We start from the raw sequence: 22,867 nt of genomic DNA on the forward strand, positions 1-22,867 counted from the left end.
TATGTGACTATTTTAGTTCTAAACCTATTACCGCTTTTCCACCAAACCGGTTCCAGTGCTGGTTCTAGTTCACAACTCCATTCAACTTGGAACCAGCTGAGAACCGGTTTGTTTTTCCACAGCTCGGGTGCTAAGGGGAGCCACGTCAGTTACGTTGCTGCGTTCGCGTTAAAGTTGAAGCAGCAACAAGGTATTTGCTCTAATAGGACTTGGTCCACGTATCTCCTCCGTGGACACATCTCTAAAAGACAGGTTGTCTCCTCCTCAAACCCATGATGCTTTGCTGCATCCAGATTAATTATGGCCCGAGCACTGACAGTGCGAAGGCCCTATTGTATCTGTAGGAATTGTTCTCGTTCTCCTCGTTCTCGTTTTTCTTCCGACGAAATGAGGGCCTTTTTTCCCCCTAAATGTGCCCCAAGAGTCACCATATTTTGCACACAAGCTAGGCCTGGTGATAAATTTGATATTTCATGGTTTGCATTAATGGGCGTGGCAAAATGGCTCAACAGCGCCCCCTGGAAAACTTTGTGCCTCAAGCCCCACAATACGGTTTGACGTACATGCACGAAAATCGCTACACACCTGTATCATGTCACAACTTAAAGAAAAGTCTCTTGGCGCCATGGCCGAAACCCAACAGGAAGTCGGCCATTTTTAATTAATTGTGTAATTTTGGCGCAATTAATGCAATTTCTTCGGCCTTTAATGCAGCCCGAACCGTAACGTGCACCCAGGTGTGTTATACATCAAAATATGCGTCTAGATCCTCCTCCGACGGGCATTACTTTTCTCAGTCAAAAGCGTTACCATGGCGACGATAGACGCCAAAAAGTGCGCCCACCCTTCATCTGATTGGTCCATATTTGATAGTTCCTACTTTCTGCCATAACTTTAGAATGTTTTCACATAAAGACTCATGGGCGGTGTCATCGGACTCTGTTTTGAGCTCAGCACTGGCCCAGAACCAGAACCAGCCCTGGAACCGGTTTGGTGGATAAGGGGTAAGTGAGGAAGGCTCGTTTATCTGACCCGAGTTGGCTGCAGAAGTCTTGTTTATGTCCTAAATTATTATTATTATTATTATTATTATTATTATTATTATTATTATCTCCACCTTTATCAACTCAGTCAGAACCGTCCACTTCTCCAGGGAAACGACCAGAACAGAAGGGATTTATTCCTCTCCGGAACATCAGAGTTCTCACTGAGATCTGGGCTCCAGGACCTGGATTTGGTGGATGTGTGTTTGATGTCGCTGGAAGACTCAGCGACATCGTGATGCTCGACTTGCAGATTTCTTGAACCGAACCGATCTTCGGTCCGGCTTGGAGGTTCTGCTGCTCAGAACTTCTTGGACGAAGACCCCGAAGGTCGACGGTGAAAAGCTCTTTCCATGAAACATCTGAGTCCAGAAGAAGCCCATTTGTAGTCGTCCCTGGTGGTTCTTCTCGACATCTCACACTCGTCCAGGTTTGTACTTTATGATGATGCAACATCTGGCCCCTTTTAACTCCAGCTTTATTTCTTCCCTGAGAGTTTTAGAGGAATCTCTTGAAGTGACACGAGCGCTTCTCCTTGTCCCCTGGCCCCTACCCCTACTTTTCAGCCCTACCCCTAAATTTTGCGCGTTCCCTTGAGGGTAGTGGTGTCCCAATTCCTCTTTCCACCTAGGGGGAGTGGAGAAAACAAGTGTAGTGGCTATGAATCTGTCCCTATGGATCGAGTGTTTTCTGATCCTCACTAGTTGAACTAGGGCCAGAAAAATTTCCCAGAATGCTTTACGTCATCATCTGCAGACTGAATAAAAAAAAAACATGGCGGACATTTCTTATTTTTTAGTGAATAAAATCAATATTTTGAGTTAGTTTCTGCATAAAAATGCATTTTGATTACATTTCTAGCGAGAAATATATATTTTACTTTCATAATATTCACTCAGTGAATGTACATAATCACTCGCTTGCCCGTTGTGAAGTCTTTTTCAAACCTCGCCAGAATAAAGGCTGATTTATGGTTCCGCGTTAAATCGACGCAGAGCCTACGGCATAGGTTACGCGGCGACGCACGCCGTACCCCGTACCCTACGCCGTACCCTACGCCGTAGGCTCTGCGTCGATTTAACGCGGAACCATAAATCAGCTCCGGAGCCGGCAGGTGGTTTTGATCCTGACATTTTCGGAGCAAATTTCTGAACAGGCGTAGCTACAACTGTTAGATTTCATCTATTAAACCAACATTTATTTTCCTAAATGATTTATTTCAGCCAGCGGTAATTCTCCACAGAGCTGCAGGTTTCTCCCCCGGGACGACGGCGCAGGTTGACCCGGCCGTGAGCTGCTGCTGCTCCGAGCAAAAACATCAAATTTCTGAGCCCAGGTTGGGGATCTTAACGGTTACTTTATTGCCTGAAAAAATATTAAAACTTAATAAAGTGGCATATTAACAGCGCTACAGCTGAAATTAAAACAGCTTTTAACTCTCGGTTTCCTGATATGGTGTGACGTTTGTGCAAACGTAACTACGTAGTCGCTTACGTACCCGAACGTAAACCACGCAGTGACGTAGCAAGCAAAATTTAGGGGTTGTGCTGAAAAGTAGGAGTAGTGGGTGTATTGGGACAGACCTGGGAAGATTACAAGTGCCCTAAAATCTGTGGCTTCTTTTTTAGGGGTAGTGGTAGTGAGGGAGGGCTAGTGGAAGAAAGTAGGGGGAGTATTGGGATTGGCCCTAAATCATATTCAAGTGCTGGTTTGAAGCCCGGTTCTGGTCCGAGAGGCAAACTTCACATGCTGAATCTGCTCAGCAGAACGGACCTTTCAGAAGATCCAGAAACCCCCAAATGTCCAGCCGTCCCATCAGCCCCAGTGTCCCGTTGTTTGTGCTGCTGCAACACAATCACTGCTTTGTGGTAAATTTAGAAGTCTGGTAGCGGCGTCACTCTGGAGCGGAGGACCTCTGTTTGTAATTAAAGTCCCGACTGAGGCGTAACGTCAGTGCTGTGACCTTGGGACGGATGGGGGGGTGTCGGGTCCACTATGTGACAGCAGGGATGTCATGGCTGGGACGCCTCAGGAGGATGCTGAGGAGACCGGACGCCCCCTGCTGGCCGGACGGGTCATCACAGCAAACACAAAACAGCCTTTTCCATAAAATCAAACTAAACCTTTAATTTGATCTAATGAAATCTTCATTATGGCTTCAAATATAAAAAAACTTTTATACAATTCACTCATACATGCAAAAACGGTCACGGATGATAAAAGCGGCGTCACAAACCCGGTTCAGTTCAGACCAGAGCGTGACAACGATGCAGCAAGATTTAAAAGACAACTAAGTATCAGATGCTGAATTAAAATATAGCTATTTATTTGTTACAAAACAACGTGTTAACTAATTTCTAGTCGTCTCACTAAGTATAAAAGCTCAAATCCAGACCCACGTGATGATCTGAGGTTTTGTGGCGACGGTCGGGACTGGAAATGAAACTACGTCATCAGAGTTGCTGTTAGAAGCCGTTTTATGTCCCGTTTTTGAGATTTGTACGCCTCCTGGATCAATAAAAAACGCCCGCCGTGACACTGGAAAAGCTTCACCTCGGCTTCACAGAAAACACAAAACAGCCTTTTCAATAAAATTAAACTAAACCTTTAATTTCATCTAATGAAATCTTCATTATGGCTTCAAATATAAAAAAAACTTTTATACAATTCACTCATCATACATGCAAAAACAGTCACGGATGGATAAAAGCGCGTCACAAACCCGGTTCAGATGCTGAATTAAAATATAGCTATTTATTCGTTACAAAACAACGTGTTAACTTATTTCTAGTCGTCTCACTAAGTATAAAAGCTCAAATCCAGACCCAGGTGATGATCTGAGGTTCTGCAGCAACGGTCAGGACTGGAAACGGAGCTACGTCATCAGAGCTGTTGTGTTAGAAGTCATTATGTCCTGTTTTTGAGATTTCTACGCCTCCCGGATCAATAAACGCCCGCCGTGACGCTGGAAAAGCTTCACAGAAAACACAAAACAGCCTTTTCAATAAAATTAAACTAACCCTTTAATTTGATCGAATGAAATCTTCATTATGGCTTCAAATATAAAAAACTTTTATACAATTCACTCATCATACATAAAAATGGTCACAGATGGATAAAAGCGGCGTCACAAACCCAGTTCAGACCAGAGCACGATGAGGATGCAGCAACATTTAAAAGACAATTAAGTATCAGATGCTGAATTAAAATATAGCTATTTATTTGTTACAAAACAACATGTTAACTTATTTCTAGTCGTGTCACTAAGTATAAAAGCTCAAATCCAGACCCACGTGATGATCTGAGGATGATCTGAAACGGAGCTATGTCATCAGAGCTGCTGTTAGAAGCCGTTTTATGTCCCGTTTTTTACATTTCTACGCCTCCTGGATCAATAAAAAACGCCCGCCGTGACACTGGAAAAGCTTCACAGCTCTTCATGAATAATTGAGGGAGAGGATCATGAAAGCAGCTCAGGATCAGAGCGTCCAGCTCCCTCCAGAGTCGTGTTTCTTCCCAGATCGATAAAAGTCACCGTCGAAAACCTGCAGAGCTTCCTGCGGTTGTTACACAGCGTTTTCTTCGGGAGAAAGTGGAGAAACCAAGGTTTGAATCACGTCTTGGTTTGATTTTCGGGATCCAGCCAGGAACCAGACGACCCCGGGCCTCCTGGGTTCGGTCCGTCACACAAAGGTGTCCCTCAGCGGGGCCCTCTGGGGGGGCCGGGCCTGCTGCTTCTTCTCCTCCTCCTCCCACCTCTCCCTCTCCCGCCGGTACCGCCGGACCCCCCGGATGGTCTGCACGGTGAACGCGGCGCCGATGGCGTACAGGATGGCCGTGATGAGGCCGAACAGCGCCACGGCGGCGTCGCCCCCGCTCACGTCGCAGTTCATCCAGGTGTAGCCGTTGCGGCCGTAGATCCTCTCGCGGCGCTGGCACACGTCGGTGGCGTTGACCCGGATCACGAAGTGCAGGTAGAGGCCGACGGCCGTCACGTAGGCGGCCGCGCCCAGCGCCTGGAAGGCTAGCGCCGACGCCAGCAGCTTGGGGGCCAGCAGGTGGGGCGGCTTGTTCCCGGCCACCACCAGCAGCAGCGACACCACGCCCATGACGAGGCTGAAGGGGATCCCGCCGTACAGGCCCGGCGCTCGCATCTGGCTGTACTGCATGTCCAGCTCCCGGACCTGCTGCAGCTCCGTGCCCTGCAGGCTCACGTGGCTGTTGATGTCGAAGCCCCGGGACGTCATCCCCGACACCACCATCTGGGTCGCCACCAGGCAGATCAGCACCAGCCCGTTGGTCAGCACGGTGCAGATCAGAACCAGGCCTGAGGACGGAGGAGGAGAAGGGAAATGCAGTCACTTCCTGTATGTAGGATCCATCCTCCAAACAAGCCAATAAACACATTCATTGATAGATAGAGAGATGTAAAAAGTATTCACATTCATTACTCAGGTAGAAGTATAGATACTAGAGTTTAAAAATACTCCTGTAGAAGTTGAAGTATCAACTCAAGTTTTTTACTCAAGTAAAAGTATAAAAATACTGTTTTCAAAACTACTTAAAGTATAAAAGTAAAAGTAATGTACCGGTAAGGGGGAAAAAAGCCATTAAGGACAAAAGCCATTGAAAATGAATGTATCTTAGTATAATGCAAATATATTAAAGAACCATATATGTGTACTTTTGAGCATTAACATGTGTTTCAGAGAGCAGGAGATATGATGACTAGTTGCCTATAAGTATTGTAATGGTGCAAAAAGTCAAACTTCAGAGGCATGTTATCATTTATCCTAACCTTTATTGGAATGTACATCCAAGTTTAGTTGCAGGAATCTGAGGGAACGGATGTAAGAACAAAACTGGACAAGAACATCTGAAACAACCACAACCAAATTCACTCTATCCGGATGGAGCAATTTAACTGGATAGTTTTTATTAAAGGCCGAAATGAAATAGAGTAACGAGGCTGTTTTTAAAATGTAAGGAGTAAAAAGTACAGATAATTGCGTGAAAATGTAAGGAGTAAAAGTAAAAAGTCGTCTGAAAAATAATTACTCCAGTGAAGTATAGATAACCAAAATTTCTACTTAAGTAAGGTAACAAAGTATTTGTACTTCGTTACTTGACACCTCTATAGATAGATAAATAATGGGTGGATATATATATATATATATATATATATATATATACATACACACACAGATATATATCTTCATTCTCTGTCTGTTCTCCATTTTCCTGCTCGGGCGTCATGTTTTGGTCTCTAGAAATATCCTGGAGACAACTTGTGTTTTAATCAGAGGTGCAGCAGCGGGGCAGGCAGCCCAGGCAACTGCCTAAGGCCCCGAGAGGAAGGAGGCCCCGAGGGACGACTGATAACAACAACATAATAAAACTGCTTTAGACGCTGCAACAACAAGCATCAGAAATGGGTTTTCCCAGGCTAGTTGATAGTAGGGGGGCTCCGACAGACGACTGACATCGCTCCATATCAACGACACAAATTAAAAGCCCCATAGACGCTGCAATGACTGTCGGGAATCTCCCTAATGGGGCCCCATTACTAGCTAGCATCTACACTAGTGATTCACAATTTGAAAAATGAAACAAACATCTCCCTCTGGACACATGAAAAGAAAAGAAACAAGAAGAGGATGAAAAGAAAAAAGGTGACAGTAAGAATGTGTAAGTTATGCATGTTACATAATAAAAAAGCATCCTGCCACTTAATCCCAAACTCCCAGTCAACCACCGAGCAAGTTTAAACCACATTAAAGTTTATGTAAGGTGAATTCAGCCGTTTTCTAAACACATTCATAGCCGCTAGGCCTGTGTTGAAAAAATCGATTTCCCAATTCTAATATTCATATTAATTCCTAAAAATCGATTCATATGTCTAAGGATCGATTTTTTTTTATTTATTTTTTTTTGGGGGGGGGGGGGGGGGTTAATTTTATTTATGTATTTTTTTTTCATCATTACATTACAACTTTTGGTTATTTTTTTGTTTATCCCCAAAAAAGGAATGTTTTGTTGGACACGAGAATAACTGGTGCCATGTTTTTGTCTTTAAATATGTTTAAAGGTATGAAAACATTAAAGTGTTAGGTTATAATTGCATAAATTGTCTATATTTCATTACTTTATATACTGTCTTGCGGTTACATTTTCAAAAAATGCTAAAAACCAAATGCTCAAAAATTTAAAACCAAAATAGAACCAAACCAAAAATGGAACAAATAAAAACGGAATGTGGGAAAAAATAAAACCGATTTCATCCGTCTCTGTTTCCTCCCTGGATCTGTTTGGTAATTCTGACCCACATGATGTTTCTGAAAGCAGTTCTATCAGCATTCTGGGAGCTGATTGGTCCTTACAACATCATTAGCTGCCAATACTTGCTGTTTAATCTCAATATAATACTAGTAATAATATTTTGCATAACTACAGTCATATAATTCATGCAACAGCTCAAAAAACAGTTTTAATAACACTAACCCAAATCAATATCGGAATCGAATCGGATCGAATCAAATCTTGATAATCGATTCTGAATCTTAAGAATCGGAATCGAATCGATTCTTGACATTTGAATTGATCCCCAGCCCTAATAGCCGCATAATAAGTTAGTGTGTATGTAAAAGTTTGCATTAAGATAGTTATTTTGTATTTTAATTGTTTAATAACAGATGTCGTTACTGATCTATGGTCCTGGACTTCATTCATCCTGATTCTGGGGGCCCCCCCGGTCTCTCCTGCCCAGGGCCCCCAGGGGGTCTAGAAACACCCCTGGTTGTAATAGATGTTATATAAATAAACCTGAATTAAACTGAATATCTGCTGGGTTAAAACGATCCACTGGGAGAAACGCTGATTCAAATCAGCAGCTTCTACTTTGAGCAGTTGGAAACTCGCCGGGTTTTGATTTGTGCTGATTTCTCAGAGCTGCACGGCCACATTTCTGAGCGTTTGAAAAGACTCGTTTGTGTGATTCGTCAGCTTCCTCCTTCCTTTGCTGAACCTCAGTAAACAGCAGAAACCGGTCGGACCGGAAATCCCAGGATGAGCGAGCCGCTCTGACAACGAGCCTGGGTCTGGTTTGATCCGTTCAGACAGACGGAGACTCACCTCTCCTGGAGCACATGTGGGTGCACTTGGACTCGCTCCGCTCCCCCCGCCGGACGTCCCGCGAGTGTTTGTGGGGGCGCTCGTCCTCTCCGGGGTAGTACGGGGGTCGAGACGACGTCCTGCAACACAACACACAAACAACAACAACTCGTTTTTAGTCCAAGGATTTTAAACGCCTCACGATTAATACTTTTATTTATTTACTGTTTCAGGTAAGAATGAATTCAGACCACATGTTTAAAGGAGCAGTGCAGTGTTATCAGTTATATTCACACCTTTAAAGAAGGTAAAAAATAGCCAAAGACAACATACAAGCCCTTCACATAAAAATAAACACTAATTGTAAAAATAAAAAGGTTATTTCTCCAATTATAGGCAGAATCTTCCTGTTTGAGCCCAGTTAGGGTCCAAACACCTTAATCTGTGGGCCATTTAAGATGAAATTACTATACAAACACTTAAGATGCAATAATTATGCAAATATTTGATATTTAATCATTAAACAACATACAAGTGAAATACACTTCCTGGTCAGTTGGTAGTAACCTGTACGATCAAACAGGCATTTAAAAGGGTTAAAATCCTAAAAAAAAAAAAAAAAAGTGATTAAATGTGGTAATTTTGAGTAAGTAAGAAGTAAAAGATATTTGTGATTATTTTAATTCTACTGTCACGTCTGCTAAAATTACCACAAACAGTGGCAACACTTTATACCTTTTTTTTTATGTCTATTTAAAAAAATACTAATGCAGTCAAATCATCTCACGGCCAAACCTCTAATCACCTCCAAAGAATCATCTTCCTACATTTATTATATGGAAAACAATTTGATCTTATGTCATTTATGTGGTCATAGATAATTGAAATATTTCAAAATAAAATAAAATCCAGAAAAGGATTGAATGTTTGGTATTTTTGTGTAAGATGCCATTTAAGAGATGGATGGATGGATGATTTTATAGCATTTCGGGGGGAGTGTACATTCCTGTCACAAATATGTTTAATGGGATGTAATATGAGAGTGTTACCAGGATTAAAGCAGCAGGTGTGCAGCTTTCAGCAAAAACCAGTTCATTTCTTTACGTAACAACGATGAAACCGGCTCACAGAGGATTTAAATCATCTAAATGAAACAGAGTACGATGCAGAAGTGGAAGCAGGTAGAAAATCCCCCTTCAGCCGCTTCAGCTCAGGTTTTTCCTGAGATCTGGTCCCAGTTACGACACTGATGAGGTGACTCAGTTTAATACATCATCATCACACTAACTCCCTTCATATTCTGATTATATATACATCTTCATTATCATATATATACAGTACTGGAGTTGAGGGGGGATGGCATCCCCCCCTGAAATAAAAACGGTCCAAATCATCCCTCATGTAAAACTGCCATCCCCCCTTTCCATCCCTTATGTCATTTCATCAATGAATGTGGTTTTACTGCTATTTCAACATTTAGAGTCATCACCAGAAAAATAACACCAGAAAAATCTTAACTTATTTGTTTCAAGTAAATTTTTACTTGAAATAAGTAGAAAAATCTACCAGTGGGACAAGATCTTCTTATTACAAGCAAAAAAATCTTGTTCCACTGGCAGATTTTTCTACTTATTTTAAGTGAAAATCTACTTGAAACAGGTGAAAATTGTTGTTTTTTTCCAGTGATGAGTCTTGTTTTAAGTGTAATGAGATTTTTTTACTAAAATGAGGCATTTTAACTAGAAATAAGACAAATATTCTTGTTAAGATTTTGAGTTTTTGCAGTGATCCATGTTACTTATCCTGTGAAGGACAGAGTCATATTGATAAGTTCAGAAAACTGTTTTTTATTGTTGTGTTTTGATGTATTTGATGTAAGCCCAGTGGATATTTAAAGCTTACAGAAGGCTGCATTTAACTGCTGCTATGTCATTCCTGCAGTATTTCTGCAGGTGTTTTGGTCAGTGCTATTATTTGTAATATATTATATTATTTGTAATCAGTACAAATTATCTGTCCCCATATGATAAAATCCACCATCCCCCCTGATTCTTTTTTTTTACAACTCGAGTACTGGATATATACCCACACACATACATACAGGACTGTCTCAGAAAATTAGAATATTGTGATTTTCTGTAATGCAATTAAAAAAATGTCATATATTCTGAATTCATTACAAATCAACTGAAATATTGCAAGCCTTTTATTATTTTAATATTGCTGATCGTGGTTTATCGTGGCTTACAGCTGAACACCTGGATTGTTTGTGTGTTTGGGTTCATGTACCTCGTGTAGGTAGCAAAGATTGGTTTAAGTTTTAGTTGAAACACTATCTTTTAATATTTAATGAATTATGATTTGACATTTGGAAAGGAATAGAATGAAGTTTGAATAGAATTACAGGTAGTGTAAACCCTATCACAATAAAGGTGAAAAGTGGTCAAGAATTCTAAGATAAGGTCATTTCAGGCAGGTATTGTTTATGAAGGTGTTTTATTTGATTTAATTTCTATGTATTTATGTCTGAGAATGATGGATATTTAGTTATCCGCTGTGTTGTGGTATATATATATATATATATATATATATATATATATATATATAGGCTATATACACACGCACATCCCAACATCATTAGCACTGAGGTGTATTTATTCAGGCACTTTTGTTAGGTTTTTTTTGTTTTTGTCCTCCCATCATCCCACTGGGTCCATATGTTCATTAATATTACATTAATACATAATATTATTAGTTACAAACCTGTCTGAATCATAAACCCCGTCATCCCGGTGTCGGTGGTCTCCGTTTCTGTCTCTGTGGTGGTCGCTCCTCGGTCGGGGGTCGTCGCTCCTCGGTCGGGGCTCGTCGCTCCTCGGTCGGGGGTCGTCGCTCCTCGGTCGGGGCTCGTCGCTCCTCGGTCGGGGGTCGCTCCTCTCCCGCTGGTCCCGTTTTGGTCGGGGCGGGTCTCTCATACCTGCTGACCGAAACTGGCACAGAAACAACCTTTGAACGCCTTAAAACCTCCAAGACTTGCAGCAGGAAGACATTTCATACGTATTTTACAGACATGAGTCGACTTTTTTTCTGTTTTAAGTGCATACAAATGAAACCAACCGACGCAACTTACTTATTTACCCAGAAAACGTGAAGAAACCCACACTTTTCAGCGACAATGACTAAAATAAAAGGTGGATTTTACGTATATTGCGCCAGCGTGTCGTAGTTGTTGTAGTGTGATCAGTTTCCAAACAAAACAAGTGGACAGCCGAGCAGCAGGTGGAAGTTTAAAAGACAAGAAAAGATTAATAATTAAAATAATCCTCTATGTTGGCTATTACGTTTTTAAAGTAATACTTACTTTGAGCTCGATGAATGAGGGGCTATATCCGACTATAATGTCATTTCTGAAAGCTCAAACCAGCTTTGTGCGTGTGCTCGGAGTTCAGGTGGGAACGCTCTGCTCACCTGCAGACTGGCCCCGCCCCCTGTTCACCTGGAGGGGGCGGGGCCAGTCTGCAGGTGAGCAAAGCTGAGCAGAGCTTTCTGCACTGATACAAATATTGTGCTTGATCTACTTAAAAAAAATAAGTCAACTTTTTGCATGAGATTATTATGTAGATCAAGAAAGACTAGTCTTTGTATAAACTACTTAATCTAAGTTGTATGTGTAAGCAGAGGTGTCAAAAGTATTCATACTCAGGTAGAAGTATAGATACTAGAGTTTAAAAATACTCCTGTAGAAGTTAAAGTATCAACTCAAGTTTTTTATTCAAGTAAAAGTATAAAAGTACTGGTTTCAAAACTACTTAAAGTATAAAAGTAAAAGTAATGTAAGGGGAAAAAAGTCATTAAGGACAAAAGCCATTGAAAATGAATGCATCTTAGTATAATGCAAATATATTAAAGAACCATATATGTGTACTATTGAGCATTAACATGTGTTTCAGAGAGCAGGAGATATGATGACTAGTTGCCTATAAGTATTGTAATGGTGCAAAAAGTCAAACTTCAGAGGCATGTTATCATTTATCCTAACCTTTATTGGAATGTACATCCAAGTTTAGTTGCAGGAATCTGAGGGAACGGATGTAAGAACAAAACTGGACAAGAACATCTGAAACAACCACAACCAAATTCACTCTATCCGGATGGAGCAATTTAACTGGATAGTTTTTTTTTAAAGGCCGAAATGAAATAGAGTAACAAGGCTGTTTTTAAAATGTAAGGAGTAAAAAGTACAGATCATTAAGTGAAAATGTAAGGAATAAAAGTAAAAAGTCGTCTGAAAATAATTACTCCAGTGAAGTATAGATAACCAAAATTTCTACTTAAGTAAGGTAACGAAGTATTTGTACTTCATTACTTGACACCTCTGTATGTAAGTAATACATTTTGCAAGTACACTCAACTTAATTGTGTTAACTTTATTTATCAATATTAAGTTGACTTTACTTACTTGTACACAGTAAAAATTAAGTAGTTTATACAAAGACTAGTCTTTCTTGATCTACAAAAAAAAAAACTCAAGTGAAAAAGTTAATTTTTTTAAAAGTAGTTCAAGCAAGATATTTTTTACTGTGGTGTTCTACTTAAACAAAAAAAGCATGTTTCATCTAAACGTTGGTCAATCTTCCCAATAGATTAAAATTGTTAAAGGAAAAGTAAATACAACAACATCATTGCTTGTTGTTTGTGTGTAAATGAAAAGATAGCCTGGGATTACATATAAATACTGCTTGTTAAGGAAAAAATGCACAACGTCTTGTTTTTTGAACAAATGCAGATTAAGTTCAAAACTAGATGTATTCATGTAAAGCAACAAACTTCATTTTTAATTGTTAATATCACAGATTTAAATATGTTATATTTACATGCGCTTAGATTTATTTTTTTCAGTGTGGAGGAAAAATGAACGACATCCCAAAATTAGAAACCTCAAATATTATTTTTTACATAGATACAATTGACAAATCAGTGTCTCTCTTGGTTAATGTAATTCTTCTCCTGGCTAAATATCATATTCACTGTTGTAAGTGGAGAAAAATGAAGCCCTCTTTCCAATGTTTTTTAAATGATTTCAAACGTTTTTTTGTCTAGTCAAATAACTGCAAAAAAATTATTAGCTGATATATCAAAGTATCTTTTATTTTAATCTCTTTCTGAAATGTCGATGCTATTTGCCTTAAAATGCCTTACTGTTTTTGTTATTACTTTTATTTAGCCCTCCCCACAGTCGGACTGCTGCTACTTGAAGTTATATGTTTGCACTGCTGCACTGTTGCACATTTTTGTACATATACTGTGATACAGAGTCTATACTATTTTATTTTGTACTATTTTATTTTATACATATTCTACTTTTTTACTTAAATCTTTTGAAGGAAAACACCACTCCGTGCTGCTTCAATTTTGTTGTATGCCTCGTATAATGACAATAAAAAAAGTCTGAAGTCTGAAGTTATTTATGTTCACATTATTGTTTTTATGTATGTCTCTTGTTCATGATAGCTCCCAAAATATGTTCTATTTTCTTATATTTTATTGTATTTCCTCCACAAGCAGTTTGTATAAATGTGTGTTTTTGTTTATAAATTGTGTTCAATAAAAAATAAATTAAAAAAAGCTCTCTGGAGGGAATCAGCTCCTCTGAATCAACAGCTTCAGTCCGGCTGGGAAGCCAAAGATTTAGTTGTTTTTCTCCTCCAACAGCAGCAGTTTATCTTGTTTATGTGCTCAAGCACATTCACTGTAGAGGCTTCTCCACAGGCTGTCTGCACAGTTTTACTCTTTAACTCACATTCTTATCCATGGAGGCCTCTGGAATGTCGGGAGAATTTATTCAAACAATAAAGTTTGTTTTTGAATGTTAATGAGGATCTGAGTGGCAGCTTCTGCTTCTCCAGAGGGGGGGCTTCACTACACGTCCAAGTAAACTGAACATAATTTAACTGTGTTAACAAATAAAATCATCTGAACAATTCTAACATTTCCCCGCTGTTTGTTAATTTCTCACATAAGTACATTAATTTATATTCACCTAGTTAATGAAAGGTAAATGTAAATTTTTGCTTTAAGGACACTGTATGTACGGTAGTAAAATCTTATGACCACATGGAGGCAGAAACACGTCACATTAAAGTAACATGACACACAAATGTAACAACCGACTTTATTCCTAATAAAAGTTTCAGTTCAAAGAAACAGAAAGGCTGCTCCCTTTACTGTAGCAGTCAAAGTTACTGTAACAACATTACTAGATACTAGCAGCTGGAAGTTACCACAACAAAGTAATTACAAAGTCAGTTACTGTAACAGTTCATGTAATAGTCAGGTACTGTAATAAAATGACTGTAATAGTCAAAGTTACCACAACCAAGTCATTGTAATAGACAGTTACTGTAACTAAGTTACTGTAATTGTGAAAGTTACTGTAACAAAGTTACTGTATATAAGTTACTTTAAAACAAAGTAACTGTATCAAAGTTACTATATCAAAGTTACCGTAACAAAGTTATTCTATCAACGTTACTGTAACTAAGTTACTGTAATAGTTAATACAATAGTCAGTTACTATAATAGTTACGTTAACCATGTTAACAGTTCATTTAATAGTCAAAGTTACTGTCATAGTCAGTTACTGTATCAAAGTTACTGTATCAAAGTTACTGTAACAAAGTTACAGTAACAAAGTTATTCTATCAATGTTACTGTAACTAAGTTACTGTAACAGGTAATATAATAGTCAGTTACTATAATAGTTACTTTAACCATGTTAAGAGTTAATTTAATAGTCAAAGTTACTGTAATGGTCAGTTAATGTATAAGTTACTGTAACAAAGTTACTGTTTCAAAGTTACTGTAACAAAGTTACTGTAACAGTTAATATAATAGTCAGTTACTGTAATAATTACATTAACCATGTTAACAGTTAAGTTCCTGTATCAAAGTTACTACATCAAAGTTACTGTAAAAGTGAAAGTTACTTTATCAAAGTTACTGCATCAAAGTTACTGTAACAGTTAATATAATAGTCGGTTACTATAATAGTTACATTAACCATGTTAACAGTTAATGTAATAGTCAAAGTTACTGTAATAGTCAGTTACTGTATCAAAGTTACTGTAAAAGTGAAAGTTACCATAACAAAGTTACCAAAACCAAGTCATTGCAAAGTCAGTTACTGTAACAAAGTTACCATAACAAAGTTACTGTAATGGTCAAAGTTACTGTAAGAAAGATACTGTCATTTAGTTACTGTAACAAAGTTACTGTAATAGTCAAAGTTACCATAACCAAGTCATTGTAAAGTCAGTTACTGTAACAATTAGATAGGGAGCTTTTTAAGTCTTCTTTGAAAACGTATTTATTTTCTTTGGCTTTTGGTGTACGATAAATAGTTGCCTACATTTGTGAGAAGTGATTGTGCACTTTATGTGTCTGTTCTTTGCTGTCTATTTTCTACTTTCTATCTTTTATTACTATTTTATTGATCATTCTAGCATGTTAGTGATTTTATTGTTTCTACATTTTGTACTGTATTTTCTTTTGGTATTGTTTCATGTTATTGTATACTGTACAGCACTTTGGTCGACCTCGGTCGTTTTTAAATGTGCTATATAAATATAATTGACATTGACATTGACATTAACCATGTTAAGAGTTAATGTAATAGTCAAAGTTACTGTAATAAAGTTACTGTAAAAGTTAAAGTTACCGTAAATGTGGAAGTTACTGTAACAAAGTTACCATAACAAAGTCACAAAGTTACTTTAATAGTAACTGTATCAAAGATACCAAAATAAAGTAACTGTAACAGTTACCATAACAAAGTAACTGTAGTGGTCAGAGTGTCCAGCAGGGGGCAGCAGCAGCAGCAGCAGAAACAAGTGTTGTTGCAGCACGGAAGTATTTCCGGGTCGTGTCCGTCTCTTTTGTAAACAATAACACGAGGACAGTCGGAGTTTAGTAACATCACCTAAATCTAGAAAACACAGCAGTTCCTGTTTACACTAAACATTTCTTTACTTTTAATTGGGACTTTCTTCACCGTCCACGGTGATGTCGCTCCTCCGGACCGCAGCGGTCCGGCTCCGAGCTGCGGCCGGGCTGCGAGGCGCCCTGGCCGGCCACGCCGCCCGCCGAGCCGCCGCCACCTACATCCAGGGCCAGAGCCCCGAGCCCCGGATCAGGGAATACTTCTACTACATCGACCACCAGGGACAGGTGAGAACCTTCACACACGGACTGATATTACTGTTGTTATATCTCTGAATGGTGACCTTTACTCTACTTCCAGCTGTTCCTCGATGACACCAAAGTGAAGAACTTTGTCACCTGTTTCAAAGGTGAGCAGTCCTGGAAACATGCACTAAATACTGCACACTTATTTTCTCAACATAAATAAATGTTTTTTTTCCTTCAATGCCCTACTACGACAGAGTATTAGGGCCAAACTAAGAAAAAAAAAAGGAAATTATGAAAATAAAGTCATAATAAAATGAGAATAAAGTCGTAAAATTACAAGAATGAAGTCGTAATATTTTGAGAATAAAGTCGTGATATTACGAGAATAAAATCGTAATATTAAATATATTATAAATATATAAATATAACTTCACAAGATGCTCAATATTCAACATTTTAACACACTCTTCCTGTTAGAGTTCTCTTAAATTAACACTTTATTCTTGTAATATTACGACTTTATTCTCATAAATGACCACTTTATTCTTGTAATATTACGACTTTATTCTCATAATTTACGACTTTATTCTCGTAATGTTACGACTTTATTCTCGTGATATATTACAACTTTATTCTCATAATATTACGACTTTATTCTCGCAACAATATGACTTTATTCTCGTAATGTTATGACTTTATTCTCGTAATGTTACGACTTTATTTTCGTAATATTACAACTTGATTCTCGCAACATTATGACTTTATTCTCGTAATGTTACGACTTTATTCTCGTAATATGACGACCTTATTCTCGTAATGGTACGACTTTATTCTATTACAACTTTATTCTCGTAATTTTACGACTTTATTCTCATTATATTCTGACTTTATTCTCGTAATTTCCTTTTTTTTTGTCTTAGTTTGGCCCTAATACTCCGTCATAGACTACTGAGATGGTTTAATGAATAATATTTTAGTACAGTTGTGGTCTTTATCTATTTATTTATTGTTGGCTTTGTCTCGAACACAACAAAACCCATCAAATTAAAAGCATCAAAATATTTAAAAAAAGCAAAACAATTTAACAGTCTCATCCAAAAATAAAAACACAACAGCTAAACAAAGTGTTTGAGAGGGAACAGGAGGAAGCAGAACGCTTATTTAGCCCTGTCTATTCCTCACAATATCATATATGCCTTATAAAAATTTAAAATGAAAGAAAAGAAAAGACAGAATAGCAAAAAATAAATACAACACAAACAACCAATAAACAAAGATCAAGGCATAATTAAACCTACAATAATATAATAAAACGCTGGATTAATGACTCATTTTTCTAAATTATTATTTTTTTTCTTTTTAATTCTCTTTTTATTAAGATTTCACAAAGATCCATACATTCACAGAAATAACACAATTTCTCTCATCTCACCCTCTGACCCACAATTTTAGATTAGATTCAACTTTATTGTCATTACACATGTACACAAGTACAGAGCAACGGAATGCAATTTGGCATCCAACCAGAAGTGCAACAGAAAGTATTATAGTAAATACAGTATATACAGATTATAAATTGAATAATGCAAAGATAGAAACAACCTATCTGAGGTTGCTACACTAGTGCAAATATTCAGTGCATATTGACTTGGAAGTGTAAACAAATGGCATTAAGTGTCTACAGTGAATATGGAGTGGTGTAATAAGGATCAGAGGGGGGTAGAGCAATTGTTGCGTAACCTAATGCATCTGAATTTCCGTAAGCGATACAAAGGCCATTGAGGACCCAAAAGAAAGAAGAGAAAAAGTAAATACATGAACCTGAATACCAAATTAAACCTTGCTGTCATTCAATCTCTTCACACAAGAGTAGAACATTTTTTAGTATATATTATTCATATGACATATGAGCATCCAATAAAACTTCATAATCATGACATTTAAGGACAAGTTAATTCATATACCAGCTTTAAAATCAGCCAGTGTTGACCAAAGTGTTTTACTAGAAAAATCAAACATTATATAAGATGTTATAATGTTATCGAACCCCCGGGCAGCTGCGCCTCCTCGCGCACTTTACCATCACCAAGTATGAAAGGAGTGAATGAAGAATGCGACCATTGTGAGCACTTTGAGTGTGCAGAAAAGTGCGATATAAATCAAATCCATTATTATCATTATTATTATTATTATAATAATATTTAATTAACATTCATGCACGATCAGTTCAGTTCAGTCCAACTTTATTGTACCCGAAGGTAAATTTGCCTTTCAATAAGGTGGCCTAGCGAGTCAACACAACATACAACATGAACATAAACCACAATCACAACATAAAAGGCTAAAACCATATCTATTTATTTAGGAGGGTTATAGAAGTAGGTATAAAACTATGTTTAAACCGTTTGGTTTTGCATTGTGGTATATATCTATATCTGCGTCCTGACTGAAGTAGCTGGAAATGGTCGTGTGGTGGATGAGAGGAGTCTTCATTCATTGTGTTTTAAGAAGAAATCTTGTACCCGTTTGCATTGTTGAAGTTAAGGCTGCATCCTTTTCAAAATATGAGCCCCCTAGTTTCAGTGTGCATACTTCAGTTCTTTAAAATGCTTTTATTGTGAAATATATGCAGGAAGCTGTTGGGGGAACGCTCATTAACTTGCTAAGTTAAAGTTAGGGCTTGAAATTGCAGTCATGTTAGAAACAAAAACAAAGAAGAACACGATAAGCACAGTAACACAAAGAATAAGAAGAAAAAAAGAAGTTTAGATCACATGCAGAACAAGTCCTGCATCCACGATGGTTTTGACCCACAATGCCGTGGTCACGCCTTTAACTGAACTCTGGTCATGTGACCTGCTACAATTTCCAGCTACAGCTCAGGAATTTGCCTTCAAACCTTCAATAATAGAACTTAAACAGACTCGTACTTATCAATAACCACATCAGTATGTTTCACAATACAACTTAAAGGGGACCTATTATGGCATCTAATACCTATTTTAAACAGGCCTTGAATGTCTTAAAAACAAGCTTTTGATTGTTTTTGCTAAATAAATTAGAAATTCAGCCTCTGAGCCATGTCTTTATCTTCCCATTCTCTAACCTCATTATCTATGCAGGATTCTGAGTGGGTGGGGCTATGATAATGAGGCTCTGTGCTGATTGGCTGCCTGAATGACGCGACGGAGGCCGTAACGAAAGGGAGCAGAATCTGAACGGCTCGTAGATCCACATCACACTGGATGGATCATCCGGGCGGCTGTACAGACACTGCAGAATCCCAATACACCCCCTATTTTCTACCACTAGCCCTAAAAATGAAGCCACAGGCGTAGGGCCTTGTAATCTTCCCTAGGGATTGGGACACCACTTGCTACGTCACTGCGTGGTTTACGTTCGGGTACGTAAGCGACTGCGTAGTTACGTTTGCACATACGTCACACCATATCAAGAACGCAAGAACTAAAAGCAAGTTTTAATTTCCGCTGTAGCGCTGTTAATATGCCACTTTATTAAGTTTTAATATTTTTTCAGGCCTAAAAGTAACCGTTAAGATCCCCAACCTGGGCTCAGTTTATCCAAATAACGCCTGTTAAGAAATTTGCTCCGATGTTTTCGGGGGATGAGTACAGCCTGCCAGCTCGGGAGCGGATTTATGGTTCCGTGTTAAATCGACGTAGAGCCTACGGCGCAGGGTACGGCGCGCGTTGCCGCGTAACCTACGCCGTAGGCTCTGCGTTGGTGTAACGCGGAACCATATTCTTTATTCTGGCAAGATCTGAAAAGACTTCGCAACAACGAGCAAGCGAGTGATTATGTACATTCACTGAGTGAATATTATGAAAGTAAAATATATATTTCTCGCTAGAAATGTAATCAAAATGCATTTTTATGCAGAAAATAACTCAAAATATTGATTTTATTGACTAAAAATTAGAAATGTCCGCCATGTTTTTTTGTTTGATTCAGTCTGCAAATGATGACGTAAAGCATTCTGGGAAATTTTTCTGGCCCTCGGTCGTGAAGTCAGTATCTGAAATCCCTAGCTGTGAAGGGCTAGATTGATACACACTAGACCTCGTTATGCCCACACTACCCCTACATGCAAAGAGGAACCACTACCCTCACGGGAATGCACAAAATTTAGGGGTAGGGCTGAAAAGTAGTGCTAGGGGGTGTATTGGGACTGGCCCTTTATATATGTTAAAGCAAGAACAAACGCGTTTTTCATAATAGGTCCCCTTTAAATACTCATCAACTTCAGCAAAAATATAAAAATAAAACCTGTTTTTTGTTTTTCTTCCAGATAAAAACTTCCTGGTTTTCTTCTTCAGCCGCCTGAAGGTGAACCAGAGCGGCCGTTACGAGGAGGACTTCCCCTTCCTGTCGCCGTGCGGCCGCGAGAGGAACTTCATACGCTGCGATGACCGGCCCGTCGTCTTCACCCACCTGCTGCCGAGCCCCCCGGGGCCGGACCCGGGTCTAGACCCGGCACCAGGCCCGGGATCTGGCCCAAGATCAGCCCCGGACCTGCTGTCCTACTGCGGCGGAGCCGAGAAGCTGGCCGTGCCGTTCCGGCCCGAGACGCTGTACATGCACCCCGTCACGGGCCGGGTCTACCACCCCGGGCCCGAGCGCTCGGGGGGCGTGGGCCTGGTCCGCTCGGCGCTGGCCATCGAGCTCAGCCCGTGCTTCGTCTACCCGCCGGAGAGCTGCACGTCCGAGCAGCCCACGCACTTCCTGTGGGCGGGGCGGGAACGCGCGCTGACCAACGAGCTGGCAGGAAGCCTCCCCCCGGCGGAGGGGGGACTGGGTTAAGGTCCAGAACCGCAGAAACCATCACAAAAGCAGTGATGAGGCTTTAAAGCAGCTGCTGCGGTTCAAATCCGGACCGGAGCGTCTTTGTAACGTGAGTCAAGCAACACCGGATCAGCTGGTGGATCTGTGACCTTTGACCTTTCAGCCTGATCTTCATCACACCGTCTCTGCTCGGGTTCAGTCTTTGACCCGCAGGAACTATTTGATTTAAATCCCTCACAGGTTCAACCAGAACGTATAAAGATTGAAAAATGTGTTAGATTCCTAATGCGGTGAATAATCCGGATCTGGTTTCTCCTGAAAACACGGCGTGCTGCCTGCAGGCTCCGGCGCTCGGGACCAGACTCATGATGCAGCCGGAGGAACCAGGAGAAGACTGAGACGGACATGTGCAGTATCACCCACGGGATTTAAAATGCGACCTTTATCCAGGAACAGATCCAGCAGAGTACAGTGTTGATGTCCGCCCCGCTTGGTGTTCGCTGCTTCGTAAATGTCAGGAACGTTTGCTGGGGCTTAAAGTGGAGCCGCCGGCGCTCCGAACGATCAAACTCTGTCTCAGGAATCTGTTCAGAGGTGGAATCATCCGCTCATGCACTTTACTTTCCTGCACAGATGCAGCGTGTCTTTGTTTTTGGTGTCTGAAAATGGTTTCAAATCAATAAATCCTGGAAAGGCATGAAGTTTACTCGTTGAATTTACATTCAATTCAATTCAGTTTTATTGATAAAGTGTCTATTACAACACAAGTTGTCTCTAGGATCTTTCTAATAACCCCCGAGCAATTATTACAGAAACAACGGCAGGTAAAAACTCCCCTTTAGGGGGGAAGAAACCTGGACCAGGACCTGGATCATAAGGGGAGATGCTCCTGCTAAACGCTAACTAGACGTTTGAAATATATGCGTATATATATATATATATATATATATATATATATATATATATATATATATATATATATATATATATATATATATATATACACACACATCCATCACATGTTAATCCTGAGTCTCTTCGTGTTTTAAATAAACTTAAATTTTCAATTGTGTTCAAAAGTTTGAACTGATTGTAATGCAAGTAATACTTTTCTTCTGACTGCACCTTTTTTCCGTTAGATTTTGTCACATTGACAGATTTCTTTATTCTTTAATCATCCTCCAGATGAAAACTAGATAATATTAAGTCAAACATAGGACTTTTTCTGATTTTCTTTTATTACATTAGCATTTTTCCACTTTGTGTATTACGTTTTGTAAATGTTTTATGTTATAGCTATAGAGATTAGTTTGCTCTTAAGAAAACTTGTGTTTGCTCTAGTTCGGTTTTTGCTGTAACTTAAAACTGAGTTTAGATATAATTGGCTTTAAACTTTAATATAAAACTAACAAAAAATTCAAGTTGAGGCTTTTTTGATTGTGTTTAGTTCCCGAGACTGATAATAAATGGGAAGGGCGACACATGAACAGCCAACCTGGAGGATATTCAAATAATTACTTTGACATCCTGCTAATAACATACTGCAGTAATCTAGTAATAGAATTTTCTAGTAATAATTCAATAATCTAGTCTAGTGAATAATTTTTTCAGCATCACTCTGGGAGAGGATGTTTCTGATCTGTGATATTACGGAGATGGAAAAACACTGCTTTATAAAACTATATGTATATATATATATATATATATATATATATATATATATA

The 22,867-nt window shown here is 39.1% G+C and overlaps 2 protein-coding genes across 2 annotated transcripts; one reads left to right on the top strand and one right to left on the bottom strand.

The window, feature by feature from the left end:
- Positions 1-3,234: 3,234 nt before the first annotated feature.
- si:ch211-191a24.4 (uncharacterized protein LOC100150331 homolog) lies at positions 3,235-11,635 on the bottom strand. Its single transcript, XM_061738834.1, has 4 exons — positions 11,515-11,635; positions 10,917-11,143; positions 8,175-8,293; positions 3,235-5,370 (listed from the first exon to the last, which is right to left on the bottom strand). The coding sequence occupies exons 2-4, from the start codon at positions 11,126-11,128 to the stop codon at positions 4,727-4,729; spliced, it is 975 nt and encodes a 324-aa protein (XP_061594818.1). The 5' UTR covers positions 11,129-11,143; positions 11,515-11,635; the 3' UTR covers positions 3,235-4,726.
- A 4,425-nt stretch (positions 11,636-16,060) lies between these two features.
- c13h8orf82 (chromosome 13 C8orf82 homolog) lies at positions 16,061-22,062 on the top strand. Its single transcript, XM_061737275.1, has 3 exons — positions 16,061-16,379; positions 16,453-16,501; positions 20,650-22,062. Exons 1-3 carry the CDS (start codon positions 16,215-16,217, stop codon positions 21,159-21,161), a joined length of 726 nt encoding a protein of 241 aa, XP_061593259.1. The 5' UTR covers positions 16,061-16,214; the 3' UTR covers positions 21,162-22,062.
- The last annotated feature ends 805 nt before the right edge of the window (positions 22,063-22,867 follow it).

The sequence above is a fragment of the Cololabis saira genome, chromosome 13 (assembly GCF_033807715.1).
Source record: "Cololabis saira isolate AMF1-May2022 chromosome 13, fColSai1.1, whole genome shotgun sequence".
NCBI lineage: Eukaryota > Metazoa > Chordata > Actinopteri > Beloniformes > Belonidae > Cololabis > Cololabis saira.